Genomic DNA, 22,240 nt, shown 5'->3' with positions numbered 1-22,240 from the left:
TTTTTGGAGGAACGGGTCAAGTTTTGTTAGAAGTAGATTATAGGCTTAAGATATTTTAGGCCTAAGATATTCAATGAAAAGGACCCTATCTCTCCAATTTTCAGTTTTAGTTACACTCAGACTTGAAAGAAACTTCAGTACTGATTTTTTTTTTTTTTTTTTTTTTTTTTTTTTTTTTTTTTTTTTTTTTTTTTTTTTTTTTTTCACTAGGAATCATCTTTCTTATTACTGGGACAAGAAATCTAATAAAAAATCTTTATAGATGGCAAAGCTGTAATCTTGAATTTAGCTGCATTTGCAATACATTTGATAAATTGTAATCATTGCTTAATAATTATTTTTAAGATGCATTAAACCATTAGACAGAGCAAAAAAGATCGCTTAAAAGATTACTATGCCTTCTAGGGGGGGGGGGTGAGGCAATTAACCCCCACCCCCTCAAAAAATTGAGAAAAAACTTTGATAGCCCATTCGCCTTGACTATTCAGATATAGCTACCCCCCCCCCCCCCCCCAATAAAGATAATCCCCTGCTTCCATCCAGTCTATTCTGTTTTTGTTGTTGTTTTTTTGTTGTTTTTTTATACAATGTACCAGAATTGTACAAACAAATTCTGGAATATTTTAAAATTTTAAATTGATATTTGGAATTCTTATTTAGAACCTAATAATAAATATTTTATATTAAAAAATATTTAAATATTAATAAGAAAATAACATTTTAATTTTCGTCATAAACAATTGTTAATACCCAGAAATATTGATTATTTGTAAAGTTGATCTTTTTCATTCATTATTTTTCTCTTCTCGAAACATTTCTCTCATTAAATTGCATAAGAATTATTTTTAAATAATCATCCGATATGTGATGCAATTACTATTGTTTTTTTTTATATTTATCGCACAGCACATCAGGGTTGCCACAAGGTCCTGTCCAGAAGGTGCTAATTGTCTTGAAAATTGGGTGCACAAGCGTGTCACACAAAGTTAGTTTTTCTAAATTTGCAACGTTTCGCCCAATGCTGCTTGGAATTGCGCGAATAGCTTTTATGCTAAGTGGAGAGGAGCACTTTACTATGCCAAATGTAGTATTGTATGCTCCATGTGGCAACCCTGCAACTTACGTTTCACAATTGTATTTGGCTCTGCTGCCTAAATCTCAGTTTTCTAATTTTCCTGCGAATTTCATACAGTTTTCTTTTTTTTTGTTTTTTTTTTTACAGATTTAGCCCTTCCCCAGAATAGTTTTACGAGTGCATACCTAGGTTTTGAGATAAATGGCCACCCATTGTTAAGTATTTTTCAGATTTTTTCGTAATTGCATCGCATATTGGATGATAATTTATAGTTATAACTTGTACAGAATATGTGATCGGATTGTAGTATTAGTGGTAGTAGAATAATCATTTATTATGAATCAAAGCGCAAAATCAATCAACACCAAAAGCTGATTTTGAAAGGGCAAATTGCAGAAACAAGAATAACAAAAATGGAAAAACAATAATAAATAAATTAAATGAATATAACGAAGTACAATTATGAGGAGTTTACCGTCTGGTTTGTGGTTATTTAAGTTAACTATTTGATTTATTCAAAATTTGTCTGTTCTCACTATTTTTTTTCTTTTTTTTCTCTTATTTAATCGCTAAACAAGTCTTGTTGAATATCGGTAAAATATTTCTTTGGTTTCTTGGCTTTTTGATTCTTATATGTGATTTTTTTTTTCATATCCTTATGTAGTTCTTAGTCTGTAGGACCAGTGTGGGGAAGGGATATCCCCCCCCCTTATATTTAGTAAAATACCTTTTTTGGTAATTTCATTGATAAATACCCCATTTGGGTATTTTCATTTTAAAAAAATGGAAATTACTTATCCCCCCTCTTTTGAAAAATATATTGGTATATATTACCCCTAATATATAAAAATATTTTACCCCTCGATCCCCCTCCCAAAAAAAAAAAATATGAAAACGTCTTGAATCGGTGCCACTGACCTTAAGAGATAACATCTGGTATACTTTCATGTTTCGTACTCGCTGAGCTTGGAGATTCCTTTCCTTCTCAAAGAATCCAAAAATTTGACAAGTTTAACAAACTTCACATTAAAAAAAAAAAAAGAAGTAACTAATCAACGTCTCTGCTTTAACATTAGAACCCGTTGAGAAGCATTGCGGTGGTCCGGTTATTTCGTTTAAATTTCATACAGGCCCTTGTCAGCTGGCAGAGTGGGAGAATATTTTAACAGCCTTAGAATCATTTCAAGTTCGATGTTTGTTTCCGGAACTAAAAGAAAATTATAAAATGAGATTTCCCTATGCGGCCCCGTATTGTATATATGAAGAATTGATAAGAATTTTAAATCCCAATTTTGTCTGTAAAATAACAATCGATTTTCCCGACAAAACAAAAACTTGTTTTAACAAAATTCAATCACGTTTTCTGCGATCATTTTCTATTTATTCCTTTTTTAAATACAAGCAACTTTTTAACGAATAACTACCAGTGGTTCCCCATGTACATCTGAGTTAGTTGTTTTTGTTTGTCTCTTTTTTTTTAAGAAACAGACACAAACGACAATTATCAGGTTTTAGGCTATGCAGGTTTAGACTATTTTTTAATTGTCAGGTTTAGGCTATGGTCAGTCATTCTTCGAAATTACGTGAAAAAATCAAATAAAAACAATAACAAAATAAAAAATAGAGTCTTTAACTTATCATAAAAACCACTACTTGGAGTCAAAACAGGGTTGCCACAAGCTCCTGTCCAGAAGCTACTATTTTTCTCAAAAACAAGGTGCCACATGCGTGCTACACAAATTATTCGCTAAATATGCAGGTTCTGCCTAATGCTGCTTGGAATTGTTCAATTACCTGTTTCGCTAAGTGCATTAGCAGAACCATACTATGCCACATGTAGCAGAAAAGTTGCAAGAAATAACTAAATCCGCTTGTGTTCCAGTATTTTACTTCATTCTTCTGTAAAAAGAATAACAAAAAAGGGGATAATGTGGCCTTAGGCAATAGCATAATTAATGAAAATATGAAACTAAATGTGATTTATTTATTGTTCATCCTGCATTTATTTATTATATTCTATATTACTTGGTTATACTGTATATTTTTTTAATATTATTTAGTTACATTTATTATAATACTTAGATTATTACATTTATTTATTACTTACAGATTTGTTATAAATTGATGAAATGTTTAAACGAAATGAAAAAAATGAAAAAGCAAATGAATGAAATGTATACTATGAGTTAATGACATCAAAATGATATAAGGTTATACTACGTATAAATGGATGAAAATTTGATAGTGAAGAAGGGGATTTATTTATCACTGATCTTACATTTACTTTTTATATCCTACATTACTACATTACATTTATATTATTATTTTTTATATCATTTTTGTTATATTATTTTTTGTCAGTAAATTGATAATTCACTTATGATGCCTAACAAATGTCGTTCCAAACTTTGCTCTATTTTTCGGATGGGTTTTAAACAAAAATTTTTAACGATTAATTAAATCATTATTCATTAAAATAAATTAATTCTTCAGTGAAAAGAATAACAACAACGAACAAAAGAAGATAATCTGGCCTTAGAATATGTTATAATTATTATAAATTTATTTATTACTGATTTAAAAGGGATTTACTATACTACATTACTACGTTTTATACATTACATTATTTAAATCCTAAATCACATTACTTATTACTAAGCCTCTTTACAAATCCACCTGTGTTTTCACTTCTTTTTCTTAGTCCTTCCCAAGGTATTCTATTGTTCAGAGAGAAAGTGTTTGATTAATTAATAATCCGTATCTCAAGGGTTTTGCTTGTATATTCAGTGATATATATATCCAGTGAGTACAAAGCCCTGTATTTTTTGCATTAAATAGATACTTATGATAGTATTTTACGAGCTGACCTTATGACCGCTCAAAACACGCTTCAGACCCGGTGTCTGAAACCACAACTAAGGTTGTCTGATAAAGTGAAATTTGAATGCTACATACTATTACCCAGCGAATTCACAAAGTTGATGATCAAAATCTGAATCAAAATATTGGTTTCTTTTTTGCTCTCAACTTTTGTGCTTATTATATGAAACATTCTTGTGCCAAAAGGGCATTGTAGATGTATTTGTGTACAGCTTATATGTATGCAGCTTACGTCACTGTCTCAAGGCTGTTATACAACCTAGTTTGACAAGAATAGTTCGGGTACACCCTAAAGCTCTCCTGTACTGGTCGATTAGCTAAACCGATTTAGAAAGTACAACATTTCTTAATAATTTTCTATTTAATAATTTAATTCTATCTAATAATTATAATAATAACTATAATTATAATAATATTATAACTCTAATATAGAATTATAATAATAATATAATCATATCTCATAAATTATATATACGAGTTCATAAATCTCATAAATACGAGTTCAGGGTGCTAAAATAGGCTTGAAAATTAATGTTAAGAAGACTAAGTCACTAAGGTTAGGAATAAGTGAAGATGAACAGGTGACCTTAGGTAACGAAAAGATTGATCAGGTTGGGAGCTTCAGTTACCTTGGTAGTATTATTAGTAAAGATGGTGGGAGCAGTGAAGATGTTAAAAGTAGAATAGCTAAAGCTCAGGGTGTTTTTTCACAGTTAAAAAAAGTTTGGAAGAATAGAAAGATAAGCCTACAAACCAAGATTAGAATATTGGAAGCTACAGTGATGACAGTGGTCAAATATGGCTCTGAAGCATGGACACTCCGAAAAGCAGATGAAAATTTACTAGATGTTTTCCAGAGAAATTGCCTACGGATTGTTCTGGGTACCCGGCTGACTGACCGTATTTCAAACAGTAGGTTGTACGAAAAGTGTGGTTCAATCCCGCTTTCTGGGGCTATAATGAAAGAAAGGTTGAGATGGCTAGGCCACGTTCTACGGATGAAGGATGACAGATTACCGAAGATTGTCCTTTTTGGCCAACCGTCTGGGGCTACACGTAAAGCAGGTCGTCCTTGTCTGGGTTGGGAGGATGTCATAAATAAGGATTTAAAGGAAATGGGAACTTCCTGGGAGGGTGTAAAGAGGGAGGCTTTAAATAGATTAGGTTGGAGGAGGAGCGTGCGTAGCTGTGTTGGCCTCAGGCGGCTTGGTGCTGCAGTGAGTTATCAGTAGTAGTAGTAGTAGTATCTCATAAATTAAATATTTACATAAAAAAATAAGTGAAAAAATAAAAAATAAGCGAATAAAATGGTTTTATGTATGGCAATGTAAATGTCACCATTTCATTTGTTGGCATCAAGTTGACAAAAAAAAAATAATGTTATTATTTGTTATTATTATAATGTTATTAATAATAATATATTTGACGTAAAAAAAAATATATCTGCTTTCACAGAATTTCAGGTTAAATCCAAATCAACGTTTAATTGAATCCAAAATTTATACGGATGAAAATCAAACCTGTTTTAAAGGCTTCTAGTTCTGTTGGGTAATGGCGAACTGTCAATGCTGGTGATAACCTTTACCTCATAAAGCGCTAAAGTGTTCGCTCTGAACAGCTTATTATGACAATTATTTAATCATTATCACAAAATAAATTGTGAGTAAATTCCTGCATCGAGTTTGAGGAATGTTAGCAACAATTCAAGTAAAAGTTCTCATAAACACGTATATTAATCTGTTTAACTCCAGCCTAAAGAGTAGGGGGCTGGTTTATTCAATGTTAAATCTTACTTTTACTTGAAAAACAAGAGCTAAGAGCTCATATGGCACTCGTGACGAGGTCGGAAGAGCCAAGAGCTTATATGATATGAGCTCTAGCAAACTTCTAAGAATCAATAGACTAATTTAAAAGGAAAATCAGAGGCTTAATGCCGGTTGGGATTTAAAATAAGAGCTCTGAGTCACGAGGTCCTTCTAAATATCAAAATTCATTAATATCCGATCACCCACTCGCAAGTTAAAAATACCTCAATTTTCCTAATTTTTCCTCTCCCTTCAGCCCCCCAGATGTTCGAATCGGGGAAAACGACTTTATCAAGATCCGGTCACCCGTTCTTAAGTTAAAAATATCTCAATTTTTCTAGCTTTTCCAAATTAACAACCACCAGCTCCCCCAAAGAGAACGGATTCTTACCAATTATGTCAATCTCGTATCTATAACTTGTGCTTATTCTTCCCATCAAGTTTCATCCCGATTTCTCCACTCTAAACGTTTTCCAAGACTTCTGTTTCCCCCCTCCAGCCTTGTATGTCCCCGGATCTGATTCGAATTGAAAATGGAGGATCTGAGACATAAGATTCTTTTATATATCAAGTTTCATTGAGATCCGATCACTCATTCGTAAGATACCCCGATTTCACGTTTTTCAAGAATTCTGGCCATCCCCCTCCAACTCCCTTCAATGTCACCGAATCTGGTCGGGATTTCAAATGAGAGCTTTAATGCACAAGATCCTTCTAGATATCAAGTTTCATTAAGATCTGGTCACCTGTTCGTAAGTTATAAATAACTCATTTTTTCTAATTTTTCCGTATTACCCCCCCCCCCCCGCCCCCAACACCTCCAAAGAGACCGGATCCGGTACAGTTATGTCAGTCACCTCTCTTGGATTTGAGCTTATTTTTTCCACCAAGTTTCATTCTGATTTCTCCGCTTTAAGCGTTTTCCAAGATTTTCGGTCCCCCCCCCCCTCTTAATGAGACTGGACCCGGTCGGGATAAAAAAAAATAAGAGATCTAAGTTTCGAGGTCCTTCTAAATATGAAATTTCATTAAGATACGATCACTCTTTCGCAAGTTAAAGATACCTCATTTTTTCAATTTTTTTAGAATTAAACTCCCCCAAAGAGAGCAGACCCGTTCCGGTTATGTCAATCCCGTATCGAGGAATTGCCACCAAGTTTCATCCCGATCCCTCCACTCAAAGCATTTTCCAAGAGTTTAGGTTCCGCCCCGCCCCCCAACATCCCCTTCACCGGATAAGGTTGAAATTTAATATAAGAGCTCTGAGACATGGTATCCTTCCAAACATCAAATTTCATTAAGATCCGATCATTCCTTCGTAAGTTAAAAATACATCATTTTTCTAATTTTTCAGAATCAACCCTCCCCCCACTGCCCAAAAGAGAGGAGATCCGTCCGGGTTATGTCAATCACGTATCTAGGACTTGTGCTTATTTTTCCCACCAAGTTTCATCCCGATCCCTCCACTCTAAGCGTTTTCCAAGATTTTAGGCTCCCTCCCTTAATTCCCCCCAATGTCGCCAGATCCAGTCGGAATTTAAAACAAGAGCTCTGGGACACGATATCCTTCCAAACTTCAAATTTCATTAAGATCTGATCACTCCTTCGTAAGTTAAAAATACCTATTTTTTCTAATTTGTTCAGAATTAACCTCCCCCCCCCAACTCCCCCAAGGAGAGCGGATCCGTCCCGGTTATTTCAATCACGTATCTAGGACTTATGCTTATTTTTCCACCAAGTTTCATCACGATCCCTCCACTCTAAGCGTTTTCCAAGATTTTAGTCCCCCCCCCCCTCAATTCCGCCCAATGTCACCGGATCCAGTAGGGATTTAAAATAAGAGCTCTGAGAAACGATATCCTTCCAAAAATCAAATTTCATTAAGATCTGATCACTCTTTCGTAAGCTAAAAATACCCAATTTTTTCCGAATTAACCGGCCCCCACTCTCCCCCCCAGATAGTCAAATCGGGAAAATGACTATTTTAATTTAATCTGGTCCGGTCCCTGATACGCCTGCCAAGTTTCATCGTCCTAGCTTGCCTGGAAGTCCCTAAAGTTGTAAAACCGGGACAGACCTACAGAATTTGCGATCGCTATATGTCACTTGGTTAATACCAAGTGCCATAAAAACCTTTTTTTTTACTAGTGTCAAAACTCGAACAGCTTAAAATACTTGTAGCGCTAGAACTTGACAAATATAAGTTTTTCTAAATGGAAAAATTCATGATGCAACCAATTACGTAACGCCACATCCATTCAAACATTAATAAATAACAAGAATGAGACACGACGAGCACCCAACTTTCATGAATATCCAATCTTTAGCGTTCTCATAAGTGTTTTTTTTTTTTTTTTTTACTCTTATCAACAGAAATGCAAAAAACGACATTTTTCGAAATCTGGAGGAGGAGATACATATAAAATCGCCTAAATTAACGACCCTGCCGTTAAAAGCTGACCGTATCTAAAGACCTTGTCTTGTACCATAGTTGTGCATATTTTGGTAAGGGACCAGTTATGATCGAACCCGAAGTCCTATTGGAACTGAGAACACCGCGTTATTTCTTTTTAATATACTAAATAAGCTCAAAATCTACAATTATTCGCAAACAATTTAGACCAAAAATTATATTTTTCAAACTGTAAAATTGCAATTTTAAAATTTTTAAAAATTTTGTTAATTAATTATTACAATTTTTTATTCAAAAACAGTTAAAAAAACAATACGAAAGGCGAAACGAAATTTGTCAGACCGCATAAATGTATTATGAATTTACAGACGAAAAATAATATAACTGTAACATAAATAATAATAATATAAATGTAAAGTAGGAATATAGAATACAAAAAGCAAATGTTAGATCAATTATAAAACAAAATATTTTCATAAAAAAAATATAATATTGAAATATATAAAATTATAACATTTATAAAAAGTATACCATTGTTATTGAACTGAAACTGGCTATGTCGGCTGATATTTCGTTCAATTAATCGAACTGATTAAACTATATAATTCTTAATAAAGTCACATAATTTTTAACATAATATAATATATATAATATAATAATATTTAATATAATATATTTAACAAATGTTTTATAAAGCCATATAAATCCAAAAATAAATGCCATGAAAATCGTAATGTATAATACTAAGTATCGATTGGGAGACCTGGCTAAATTCTTAATTTTCTTGATTAAGTTCGTAAAATCACCTTGGAGAGAATCAAAAATGCTATTTGCTGAGCCAAGTTCCCTACTTGATCGTTCAATTCATCCTTGATCATGATTTGCACTGAGTGCAAACAATCTGTTCGGCTCTTAAGTTCATCATGATCATCCTCTTCTGATTGCATAAACAGATTTCGTACTCCTTGACTATCGCCCTGAACAGCTCTTCGCATTTTTATGTTTAGTATTCCTAAAATTCGAAAGTACAAATTAACAACGATTCTAAAGTATTTCAATATCATGTTTCTCTAGCAGAATTAAGAGGCCTTGGCCCCGTCATGTCATAGTTTTCTATTTAATTCTTTTTTACCGCAGATTTTTTTGCCATTATCAGAATTTGCCTACAGTTCAAAATCAGAAGGGAAAATAAGACCATTAGGCTTAGCAACTACGTAGCACCTGATTTTTCAAGTAGTGGTCTTTTTTTATCCAGTTTCCATTGCATTACCAATATTTTTAACATTTCTTTTTTTTTACAAACTGAATAGTTCTAAATTGTCTAAACACCACTTTTCTGCATTATATATATGTTTCATGATCTAGTGACTCAACTTTGCGTTTTACCAAACTACCGCTTTCAAAGTTTCAAGACACACGTCATATTTGAGTCGTAATTTCGCTAGCAGAAGCCATTCAGAAATTATTTGCAGTGGGCGCAGAGGGACTTTAGCGATATGCATCATACCGAAGTGTAAAAAGGTCGGAGTGTACTATAGTGTTTCTTTTGTTCGAAATTTGCGATCGTTGCTCACGACTTGATTGCTGTCAGTTGTTTTGTGGACAATATAGCGTTTTTGGCATTGGTCAATTGGTGATGGACAATTGTATGAGGGTATGCCCGCTCATTCAAGCGCAAGTTTGTTGTAGAAGTGGAGCGAAAAGTTCCTTAACTGTTCGGATTCTTCTGTTGCAAAAGTAGAAAAAATTGTGACGATTCTGACCTTAGATTTGTTCCTCTTTTTTAATATCTGTAACAAATTACTTTAATCAACCTTCTTTTTTTTTTACCAAGTCTTCATAGTCAGTTTCTAAAATATGATTTAAAAATTATCGCTTGATTCGCCCTACAGTTTACTAATCTTAACATAGTCATTCCTTTTACTAGTTGTTGAGCATATAAATATCATTTTGGGACAACTTTATTTTCTACAAGGTGATCAATTGCTGTAAAATATTTATGGTGTTTGAGTTTGAAAGATCCTGAAATAGAATCAACTTATTTAATTGTTGACGGTCCAATAGCTTCCAGCGTAATTATTGTATTTATACAGAATAGAAAATTTCTTTTGCAAACTCATATTCGAAGCACGTAATTGAAAATTCAACAGACAATTTTTCTTAATGATTCAGGTCCAGATAATAGCTTCGTGGCGGATCTCTCCCGTTTGAACCGAAAAAAAAAACTAGTTATGCGGTATAAAAATTGGGAATCACACCTCTTTTCTATTCAGTTACTTAAAAAGAATGCTCAAGAATCTAGCCATTTGAAAGGATTCATATTCTGGAAATTAAACAGAATAGAAAACTCAAAGGAAGAAATTAAATGTGAAAGGGTCCCATAAAATACGATAGAAGTAGCACATGCCCCAAACAGATAGAGAAAATGGGCTATATAAGTTGAAGATAACCATCGTACCATCCATCAAGAACAAAGGTCATTACTGATGATTTTTCGTCCAGCTTGTCGAGAGAGCTTTTAGAAAAATAGAAAAGATGAAGAACGGCTAAGAATCTTGGATAACAGTTAAGACTTTCTTGTAATATTTTTACCAAAGTAAATGCTCTGAGCAACGTCTTTATTGAGATCAAATGGAAGTCGGCAAGAAAGGAATTAAAAAGCCAGAAAAAATCAGTAAAACATGTAGAAGCCTAGGTTTGATGAACTTTACTACAAATTAAAGAACCTTACTTTTTACAATCTTTAGTAAGATGCGCTCTACACGGTTATCAACCTAGTTGTGTGGATAATCCAAATCGCCGAGGGTCTGACGGACACACCTAAGCTGTCTGATTTCCAGAGATCAAGGGGTGCAGCGAGAGAAGGGCTATAAAAGCTTCAGACCCTTCTCTTAGATAATACTCGCGCTATCACGGGCGGTTCCTAATGGAAACTTGTGATGATGTTATAATTACTTAGAGTGGCAACTTAGCCAGGCCTTAGCCAAGTCATTGTAACTTCCAAAAGACATTTAGTTGAATTCTAGCTTGAAGTCATATTTTTCTACGGGGCTATTAAACACTACTAGCTATTAAAACAGCTACTAGGTTAGTAATATTGACAAAAAAGGCAAACATCTTCCTTTTTATTGGTCTAACGGGCCTCGATAGGGCCATGAATTTCTATTTTAATCAAATCACATTGTCTTTATTGTCGAAATAGCATCTGTAGAGCCAACTTTTGTCTCTAGTAATTAGAATTTTCATTGTTCTGAGGCTGAAACACTTGGTGATCAAAATTGTAGTCCATTTGATTTGAGTCTTCTTTTCTTCATCCGCTGAAATGCATAGAACTTAGCAAACAGACATCTTGGACAACTTGGGCTCAATTTTGAAGACCCTCTGAATCGATTTAGCTCAAAAACTATCGAAGCTAACGCCCCATAACAATTTTTTTCCTCAGCACTTCACACTTTTTCAGCTTTAGTCTCCAAAGACCATGATTTTGATCCGTCTTTACGTGGCTCAAAACCTAGGTCGGAATAACCTATTCTGAGGTGATTTTTGTCCTTCTTTACGTGGTTCATATCCAAGGTCGGAATGGTCTGTTTTGAATTACTGAAACCATTTAAGGCTTTTGAACGCACTCAGCAACCCTAATAACGAGCAGCTTTACGAAAATCCCGCAGAATGCTCTCAAATCAATCACAGAGATCTCGTCTAACTGCACAATTTGTCTTAATTTTGCTTAAGAACATACCATATAAAGCGTATTTTTATTTACTATTTGGGACTCCCCCTCCCCTCGTATACTGTAATCAGTGTTTTGGTTTTGGACTGCCCATAAATATAGCACAAATAAGGAGCAAATAAGAGTTTAACTATGCTGACATATTATCATAAATAGCATGTCGTTGAAATCAAGAATTCCATCCAGGAACAAATTTATTCCCAAGAAGAAGCTGACAAATTGCATATTCCTTCAAACTGGTATTCAATTTTCTTTTCTCATATTTTCCATGAAAAAGTAACAGACTATTTGAAGATGCAGGTACATATCATATATACAATTTTCGTTCTGGGAACAGAGCCAAATCCATAAACGCATTAATTTATAATTAAATAAGAAAACTAGTTTTTTAAACTGGAAGTAAGGAGCAATATCAAAACTTAAAACGAGCAGAAATTACTCCGTATATGAAATGGGTTGTCCCCTCCGCAACCCCTCGCTCTTTACGCTAAAGTTTTTAATTGTTTTAAAAGTAGAATTGTGGCAAAGAGTCAAACTTTAGCGTAAAGAGCGAGGGGTTGCGGAGGGGAAAACCCATTTCATATACGGAGTAATTTCTGCTCGTTTTAAGTTTTAATATCGCTCCTTACTTTCAGTTTAAAAAACTAGTTTTTTATTTAATTTCTGAACGTTTTAAAAATTAATGCATTTTTGATTTTGGCTAAATCTGAAGTTTTGTCCCAATCTTTATGAATGACCCCTGAATCAGAAAGGCAGTAGAATAAATAGTTGAAATTACTAAAAATACTAGCATAAAGAGCAAGGTATTTATCTCCTCCTAAATACCTCGCTCTTTATGTTAAAGTATTTTTCGAGCCCCTCGTATGCGTAACAGTCTCTGTTCGTTATAAGTTTTAATGCTTCTCCTTACTTTCAGTTGAAAAAACTTTTTGGTGTTTATTTTTTCATTGTTTTTTTATAGTAATGCTAGAAAATCCCGCGCCCTTTTCATTGAATTTCTTTTCTCCCATGACATATTCCTCCAAGAGAAGATACTCACACATAGCCCCCTCCCCTTAACCCCAACCCAAACCATAAAAAAATCCCCCTGAAAACGTCTGCACACTTCCCAATAACCATTACTGTGTATAAACACTGGTCAAAGTTTGTAACTTGCAGCCCCTCCCTTAGGGACTGTGGGGGAGTGAGTCATTCCAAAGACATAGTTAATATGGTTTTCAACTATGCGGAACAAAATGTCTATCTCAAAATTTGGATTCGTTGACTTTGGAAAAAAATGAGCGTGGGAGGGGGCCTAGGTGCCCTCCAATTTTTTGGTCACTTAAAAGGGCACTATAACTTTTCATTTCCATTAGAATGAGCCCTTTTGCGAGATTCTAGGACCACTTGGTCGATACGATGACCCCTGGAAAAAAAAAAAAAATAAATAAATAAACACGCACCCGTGATCTGTCTTCTGGCAAAAAAAATACGAAATTCCACATTTTTGTAGATACGAGCTTGAAATTTTTGCTATAGGGTTCTCTGATACGCTGAATGCGATGGTGTGATTTTCGTTAAGATTCTTTGAAATAGGGGGTGTTTCCCCCTATTTTCCAAAATGAGGCAAATTTTCTCAGGCTCGTAACTTTTGATGACAAAGATTAAACTTGATGAAATTTATAGAGAATCAGCATGAAAATTCGATTCTTTTGATGTATCTTTTGGCATAAAAATTCCGTTTTTAGAGTTTCGTTTACTATTGAGCCGGGTCGCTCCTTACTACAGTTCGTTACCACGAACTGTTTGATAAACTACAGACAGTGTGTGTTTTAGCGAGCCTTTGCGCTTTATCTTCCATGCTAGCAGTAAAGACTTCTTAGGATATTTGAATCAAGCAAAGTCGGTTATCTATATATGCTTCTCTAGTACCGACATTGATTGTTAGATGTCAGTTGTGTACCTAAAAGTTGTAGTGATAACGATTTTTCTATTGTATCTGGTTTTATTCGTATAATAAAGCCACGACCAAATTACACTCGATTGACAAACGAAACGTATCACTGCAAATAAAAGAAGTGACTTTTCAATGTGCTCTCAGAAATGACGTCATAAACTGAAAAGTAGGCCAAGGTGTTATTGGCTCTTATTACTTTTTACCGGTAAAAAACAACCAATGGTGGTTCACTATAGAGCATTTAATTCAGTCTTAGATATACTGTGCCTAAACTGAAATTACTATTTTCGATCTTTTAGGCGAAACCAGTTGTTAATTTGTTCTCTATAAGCAATCCTGGTTTAGCAGCTTTTTAATTCTTTTATAAATCTTTTTCCAGGGGGGGGGGGAATCTGCATGATAATATTAAACTATTTTACCAGCAAAAATTATGCCTATCAGTTATGTAAAAGTTAACCGGTCTTGTTATAAGCATTGAAGAAATAAAATACAAAACAAAATCCAAGGGAGTAAGACTGTATCAACAAGATCAAAAAGTTCTCAAAGTCAGTCATTAATCTGACAGGTTCTAGGTCCATGCGTAAGGCAAGGAGAAAAAGGATCGGCTGACAACCTCCTCCCCTAATTTTTGGAATTCCCAATTTCCACACCTTTCCAATCTTTTGTATTATAACTAACCAGTGTTTTGTTCTTTGGCAGTTTTATTCCTTCCCATCGATCTTACTTTTTTTACGCGACTGAGATGGTACAAAATTAAATTGTCTCTTTTAAATTACTGTAGTAGATGGGATTGAAGAGTAGCGAATCCAGAACGATATAAGAGCTGAATATTATTATGTATCTATAGTAATAGAAGGTATAACCACAGACTAAAAAACAAAATGTAATTCTTCAGTATCAAAATTGATTTTTTCTTTTTCAATCATGAATGTCTCTTCCTTTTATTTCAGGGCTTGAAGTGACTGGACTTAAAGAAACGTGATCTCAAAACTATGCCAAAACAATATTCTATGACGTTTTTTACAACTTTTGCTGTTATTCTGCTTGAAATGAATCCATCATGGCCTGACAACCATAACTGCTGCTATATTTAACAGTGCTCCTTATGAAACAATAGTGATGGACAATTTTCATGCTTGTTTTTTTCCCCAGTGAACGAATGAAAGATTTTCTGTGTTAACTATTAGTTGATTAGCTAAAGAAACTTTATCTACAGAGACTTGAATGCAGCTACACTTCACCAAATCCTTTTTAACCCATTGTTGTTTTTATTTCATAAAAGTAGATTGGTAAGCTTTCAATAATGTGATAAACTTTCGTACCCTATATATACCCAATGTGTACATTTAGAATAAAACATTCCCCAAATCAGACTTAATTTTTGTTTTCCTGTCTTGTTTTGAAAAACATCATAAAAAACGAGATCAACTGATTTTCTTTTGTTTCCTCTTATTTTTCAACAGCTTTTCACAGTTCTTTGATATATGCTTTGCAGTCTTTTATTTTTCTTGTTTGTATTGGTAAAAGAGTCTTTTTGTTTTCCTTCCTTAATACAGAAAATTTAAAATAGAAAAGCAACAGCAATAGTAATGACCAGCGTGGGTATAGACGAAAACATTACTGTCCTCCACATCGGTGAAATAAACTTTCACCGGGGAAAAAATGAACATGGAAATAAGGAAAGTGCTTCTAAAAATAGACCAAAAAAAGAAATAAATCCTAAAGAGAGTCCGTTTCAATTTATTTTTGAGTTTTCCCTTAATTTATCTTGCATAATTTCTTGCTAAAGGTGTTGAGACTGTATATTTGAGAGTTAAGACTCGAATCAGATACTATGTTTTAAAATTAACCAGATTCGGTTTTCTTTATTTATTTATTTTTGTTATTGAAGTGTAATTTCAACGCCAATTATTCTAATATTAGGTTTATTACCAGGAAAATTGATATGCAATGAATGAGATTGCCTGAGCGCTAAGCCATTCCACTACCATCAAAATATTCTATAATAAAACTCAGTGATTGAAGGTCAGCCTAACAAACACACAAAATAATCTTTAACCTAAAAACAAATCGTAGCTCTAAAGCTGGTATATAATACGGCCGTATTCTTTTATTGAATATACACGGCTGTTTTTACCTTAAAAACGCTAAGACTGAAATTTTATGTCGTAATGAAGCTAAAATTATCTTAGGTTCTTTTTTTATCTTATTTACCTTAAAGGTTTTTTTTTAGTGATTTAGATTTCATTGAATTTGTGTTTTTAGTTTTTGCCTTCTGCTTTATTGAGGACAATTATTGGCCGTTTTATCTTAGGTTCTTTTTTTTATCTTATTTACCTTATAGGCTTTTTTAGTGACTTAAATTTTATTGAAAATGTTTTTTTTTAGTTTTTGCCTTCTGCTTGATTGAGGACAGTTTTTGGCCACATAGCCGACATATTTACTTAGGTTTTGTTTTGGTCACTTGAAAATTTATTATTTCCCATAGCCTCTTGTTTTTGGTGTCGGGGAAAACCAACACAGTCTTTGTTGTGAAAAAAACCAATTCTTCTTATTTACATTAAAGGCTTTTTTTAGTGATTTAGATTTATTGAAAATGTTTTTTTTTAGGTTTTGCCTTCTGCTTTATTGAGGACATTTATTGGCCACATAGCCGACATATTTACTTAGGTTTTGTTTTGGTCACTTGAAAATTTATTATTTCCCATAGCCTCTTGTTTTTGGTGTCGGGGAAAACCAACACAGTCTTTGTTGTGAAAAAACCAATTCTTCTTATTTACATTAAAGGCTTTTTTTAGTGATTTAGATTTATTGAAAATGTTTTTTTTTAGGTTTTGCCTTCTGCTTTATTGAGGACATTTATTGGCCACATAGCCGACATATTTACTTAGGTTTTGTTTTGGTTACTACCGTTTGAAAATTTATCATTTCCCATAGCCTCTTGTTTTTGGTGTCGGGGAAAACCAATACAGTCTTTGTTGTTAAAGCCAATACAGTTGTTTGTTGTTTGTCTCTTAAACAAGCTTGTAAAAAAAGTAGTAAATAAAAGAAAGTTTTTGAGATTATAGTTGCAAACCTTTCCAACAAGCCTTAATGCCAGGTTAAACTGTATAAATCTTCTATATATATAAAAATATACTGTTTGTACCTTTGTACCTCTGTTAATCTACTATATTTCTGTTAACCTGTAGTGCAATTAAGCGATTTGCTACTTAGAGACGAGAAACTGGCACTGACACCCCACATGTTGCTGGGGCGCGCAACAACGCGTGGCAGGGGTCAGGTAGTAATACATAAATTGAAAAACACAGAATAGCCTTCATCTCGTACATAGTTGATATGATAAATAAGTGAATCTCTTGTTCCCGCTCTCATTTTACCTTCCAGTTGCTAAATCTCTATTTTTTATAATTTCTCTCTTTTTTCATTCTATTTTGTATTTTGTAGTCACGAGACTAAATTTTGTATGTGGACTTTTATATGGTCTATCCCATTTCAATCCTAGGAATTTTAGTTATTTTTTTACTTTTTTAGCTTTTACATTTTGAAAATTTCTTTTTTTCTTTTTTTTGTGTGGAAATTTTTTAGAAATAAAGCTTATCTTATATAACTTAAATATGAATAGTTTTACTTCAGTTACGAAGAATAATTGCGAAATTATTTTGCGTGTTTTAACGAAGAAAGTTTTAATGTAATGTTTAATGAAATAAGTGATTTAATGAAGTTAATGACTTTTATCGAAGTAGAGTTAGTAGATCAACTTTTGTGCAAGATTAATGAAAGCTTGAAAATTAGCTTAACGTTTATTTTTGCTTATTTATTCCGAAATAAAGCCCTTTCTGAAACATGAAAGATTCAGATAATTTAAGAAAAGAAAAAAAAACAGATATTACTTTCCTTAAACTCGTTTCCGAAAATGATTTATTTCATTGGTTTACCTCTGTGACATATTTTCACAAGCCAACCACATATTTCTTTAAGGGGACCATATATCAGGAGAGATAAATAACCTCACCTTTGTAAATATGTGTGGTTTTCCTGCAATGGATATTAGGCCATAAACAATAAGTAGAACAATAGAGAATTTTTTTATATAAGGCAGCGGAAAGCAACTTTAAATGAATGTTTCGACCCTATATCCAAGGGCCGTCTTCAGCAAAACAAATAAAAAGAAAAACAAAGAATAGAAAAGACCTCACATTAAAATACAATCTTTGAAACTAAAATATTTTCTCAAAACCGTCCGAGCATCATTATTTCAGGAAAGTCCAACCGGTTTAGGCAAAAAACACGCTAATATTGTCAATCAACAAAAATTCTCAGAAAAAAAGAGTCCTGGTTGAACTTTCCTGAAGTAATTATGCTAGAACGGTTTTGAGAAAATATTTAGTTTCAAAGATTGATTTTAATATGAGTTCTTTTATATTCTTCATTTTTCTTTTTCATTTGTTTTGCTGAGGACGGCCCTTGGATATAGGGTCGAAATATTCATATAAAGTTGCATTCCACTGATACATATATAAAAAATTCCTATTGTTCTACTTGTTGTTTATGTTGGAAAAGCAGTGTGGTCTTCGTCGCTGTTTAGATATTAGGCCATGAGCCAGAACGAAAAGTTTTCAGTTACAGAAATTGTCCGAGGGAAACCTAAGTTTCTTTGTGGTTCCCTCTGAAACATATGATTTTGCGAGCCGGTAATTCGCCCCAAAAGGAAAAGATGCTTATTTCGCTGAATTCATTAGTTTCAATTCTATCCATTCACCGAGTGAGAAACATGATATTACTCACAGCTTTTCTCAGAGAATGATCTAAACTTGCTTAGAGAGTAGGAAGCTTCTCCTTTTTTTATTTTTAGTGCATAAAAAAAAGAAAAAAAAGAAGAAGCTAAAACCAAAAGTGTGATTCGATAAATTGATAGCTGAATCCTAGCTGTCGAATGGAGGCAAGATTTTCATCTTACGTTAAAAATTAACCCACTAACGCCCAGGTCCGAATCAGACTCAGGTACAGAAAACCGGTGACTTAGTGCAAGCTCGAGTCTGACTTGGGCAGCCAAAAATGATGTTATGAAACTTTACTTAACCGTGTCTGACTCGGATAGTGTTATAAGTAAAAAAAAAAAAAAAAACAACTTTGTTGCAACATAGCGACTAATATAACCAACTTACTGACGCATGATTTTTAAAAGTTGTCGCGTCAAAATTCTCATTTTGAATGGTGATTTGTCATTACTTTTTTGAATAACTAGACATCAGAATTCCTTTCTTTCTGTGGTCTATATTTATCTTCAATGCATCGAAGTGAAGATGAAAACGTGTTCCATTTAATGTACGAGTGCGAATCATTGAGGGATTTAAGAGGTGGGTATCTCTGGTTGTGGGGAGTATGATGAGGAGTGGCTAGTAAGAGTGATTGTGATAAATGTTTATAATATTATCAGGCTACTAGCTAGATTTTTAGAATAACAATGAATCACATATGAAACTGTTGGGTATTGTAGACCAAGCGTTGTTTTTCCTTTTTTTTATGTTGACATTGAAAATAAATTTGACTTAAAGAACAAATTCGTAGAAGCCACCAAAAAAGGGTGAGTTTTATTAGGAATCGAAGAATTATGGGATTTAAGAGGTGGGTATCTCTGGTTGTGGGGAGTATGATGAGGAGTGGCTAGTAAGAGTGATTGTGATAAATGTTTATAATATTATCAGGCTACTAGCTAGATTTTTAGAATAACAATGAATCACATATGAAACTATTGGGTATTGTAGACCAAGCGTTGTTTTTCCTTTTTTTTTATGTTGACATTGAAAATAAATTTGACTTAAAGAACAAATTCGTAGAAGCCACCAAAAAAGGGTGAGTTTTATTAGGAATCGAAGAATTATGGGATTTAAGAGGTGGGTATCTCTGGTTGTGGGGAGTATGATGAGGAGTGGCTAGTAAGAGTGATTGTGATAAATGTTTATAATATTATCAGGCTACTAGCTAGATTTTTAGAATAACAATGAATCACATATGAAACTGTTGGGCATTGTAGACCAAGCGTTGTTTTTCCTTTTTTTTTATGTTGACATTGAAAATAAATTTGACTTAAAGAACAAATTCGTAGAAACCACCAAAAAAGGGTGAGTTTTATTAGGAATCGAAGAATTAATAGAGAAAACCGTACAAGTTTTTAGGTTTTGAGGGAGTGCACAGTCCTTATTTCAATAGCTTTCTTTAATACTTCTCTATTTAAACACATTTGAATGATAAGAGTCCTGACCATTTTATTTATTTTTTGTTGCCAAAGCCCTGCAGTAAATATCAATTTATTTTTACTTTGTTCAGTATGTATGAAAATATTATATCAATCTACATTATTACTTTTTGTCAGTTTTTTTTCCCTTGCATGCTTTGTTTTTCAATGATTTTTCGATTTTTAACACTTAAACAAACTAGTTGATTCATTAATAGTTAATGTAGTAATACTTTTAATATATCTAGAGTTGCAAAAATGAACAAAAGCATGTACAAAAATTACACATCCAATTGCAGAAAAAGACTAGAACATAAAAAAAGGAAATCACTTCGAAGCAGCCCCTCTGTCACTATCTCTAGCACTTTCAGCAGCTTGGCTAATCAAACGTGGATTGATAGTTGTTGATTTTGTACAATTTTCAGTTTTATAAATTCCAACCAGTCGATCTGCCAACTCAAACATTTGAGGTCGAAGAGAAATGATAATAAATTGGGTATTTTTGGTTCTTTCTTTAACATATGTCCCAACTATGGAAACATTCTTGAAATCCAAAGCAGCGTCAATTTCGTCCATGACATATAGAGGGCTGGGTTTATAATAATGCAATGCAAATACCAACGCTAGTGACGATAGGGTCTTCTCACCACCTAGAAATAACAGTTTATAAGATATTCATCAATCCATAAGAGGCAATAAAAACGGACAATTTTTTTTCACTGGTGTCGGTAGGGGGGGGGGGGGGAGGTTATCTAAACACGAAAAAAATAGCAAAAACGAAAAGAAAACAGCCAAAGCACGAAGAGGTTGTAGAAGGTAGGATGGGGCAGTGGGGGATGTGACAGATAGACATATATTCGGGAATTGTCTTCCAATGTAGAGAACATGTCTCAAGAAAAAGAGAAATAAAACAGGAACTTCTGGGGAAAACTCCCGAGACTAGGTAACTCCAATACCCAGAATTTTTTCAATTTTTCTTTATTTTCCGACAATTTTCAATTGTTGCCTATTGTTACTTGTTTTGATGAGATTGACCCCCTCGTCATAAATTACTTCACTTGTTATTATTTGAAGTCTTATCAAAATTACTGAAAAAAGTTGAACGTACATCAAAAATCTGACATAGCCATCAATGGTTGAAACTAAAACTGGACTCTAAAGAATTCAAGCTCTAAGTTTACTTATAAGCAAATGGCATGAATTTGGTAATCAATGAAGAAGTCAACATTAATTTTATGAAACAAGCCTACAAATAACATTTTTCAATTTCTGGAAAATGTTTCCCACATTCTTCATCTACTTTACCTGTTTCCTTAAACAGGAGAAATTTTCAAATTATAAAAATGACGCCCAACGTGGGGCTCGAACCCACGACCCTGAGATTAAGAGTCTCATGCTCTACCGACTGAGCTAGCCGGGCTTAATGTATATTATGAATATATATATCATTCTTATCATGAATTTCAAGTCATCTTAAAATATTAAATGCTGTCTTTTTATAGCGAATTTTGTGATACCAGAGATCTTAGAAGTGCCAGAGGTTTCAAGCAGGGGCAAATCCCCACCACTTTTATTAAGGGGACAAGAGGGATTCATATCCGGATAGTCAAAGGGCATGGACTTTATAATACATTTTTTCTCCTAATTATTGGGGGGGAACTGTCCCCCCCCTAAACGATGCCCCTGATTTCAAGCTGGCGAATTTAAAGTTTCTTCATTATTAAGCTAAGTAGAATCGGTAAAATTGGATTTACAACATAGGCTAATTTAGCCAGGATGAAAGTAAATATATCATTTGGTGCCTTTTTTTATGCTCTCCATGATTCAGCAATCGCTTCGAGCTTTTAAAAGGGTAAAAGGGCTCATAATAGTACACAGTAATCAAAAGTTTAAAACCATGTCTAAAAAAAGGCTAGTGAGAAGAAATCGCCATTTGTTTAGTTTTATTAGTAAAATATTACTGTGAAAACAAATTTTCATGAATTTTTAAACAGAGCTAGAAACCCCTAAACATGACGCTAGTTTTTTTTTATGATGTCATTTTCAAGCGATTTCAGGCTCTTCTTTTAACATTAATAAAAATACATTGGCTCATTCAACAACGTACCCCACCCTCCCTCTGATTGATCTTTATACAGCCCGCCATAAATATTCACATTGCAT

At 33.5% G+C, this 22,240-nt stretch overlaps 2 protein-coding genes and 1 non-coding gene across 3 annotated transcripts in view; 1 reads left to right on the top strand and 2 right to left on the bottom strand.

The window, feature by feature from the left end:
• Nucleotides 1-17,340, top strand: part of LOC136024775 (E3 ubiquitin-protein ligase MARCHF5-like) — an 87,749-nt gene extending 70,409 nt beyond the window's left edge. Inside the window, exon 8 of the transcript XR_010616907.1 lies at nt 14,790-17,340. The gene's annotated coding sequence lies outside the window, so the exon portion shown is untranslated. The remainder of the gene's footprint in view (nt 1-14,789) is intronic.
• Nucleotides 17,341-20,295: 2,955 nt separating this feature from the next.
• The window catches only part of LOC136024774 (structural maintenance of chromosomes protein 4-like), a 70,240-nt gene continuing 68,295 nt past the window's right edge, over nt 20,296-22,240 (bottom strand). Inside the window, exon 9 of the mRNA XM_065700228.1 lies at nt 20,296-20,727. Within this exon, the coding sequence (XP_065556300.1) occupies nt 20,405-20,727 (323 nt within the window). The 3' untranslated portion in view covers nt 20,296-20,404. The remainder of the gene's footprint in view (nt 20,728-22,240) is intronic.
• Nucleotides 21,425-21,497, bottom strand: Trnak-cuu (transfer RNA lysine (anticodon CUU)). The gene has a single exon. It is a non-coding gene; the product is annotated as a tRNA-Lys (tRNA).

This window comes from Artemia franciscana, chromosome 3 (assembly GCF_032884065.1).
Source record: "Artemia franciscana chromosome 3, ASM3288406v1, whole genome shotgun sequence".
In the NCBI taxonomy this organism is placed as follows: Eukaryota; Metazoa; Arthropoda; class Branchiopoda; order Anostraca; family Artemiidae; genus Artemia; species Artemia franciscana.
Note: the sequence above shows the minus strand (reverse complement) of the source record. Positions and strands in the feature narration are given on the sequence as shown.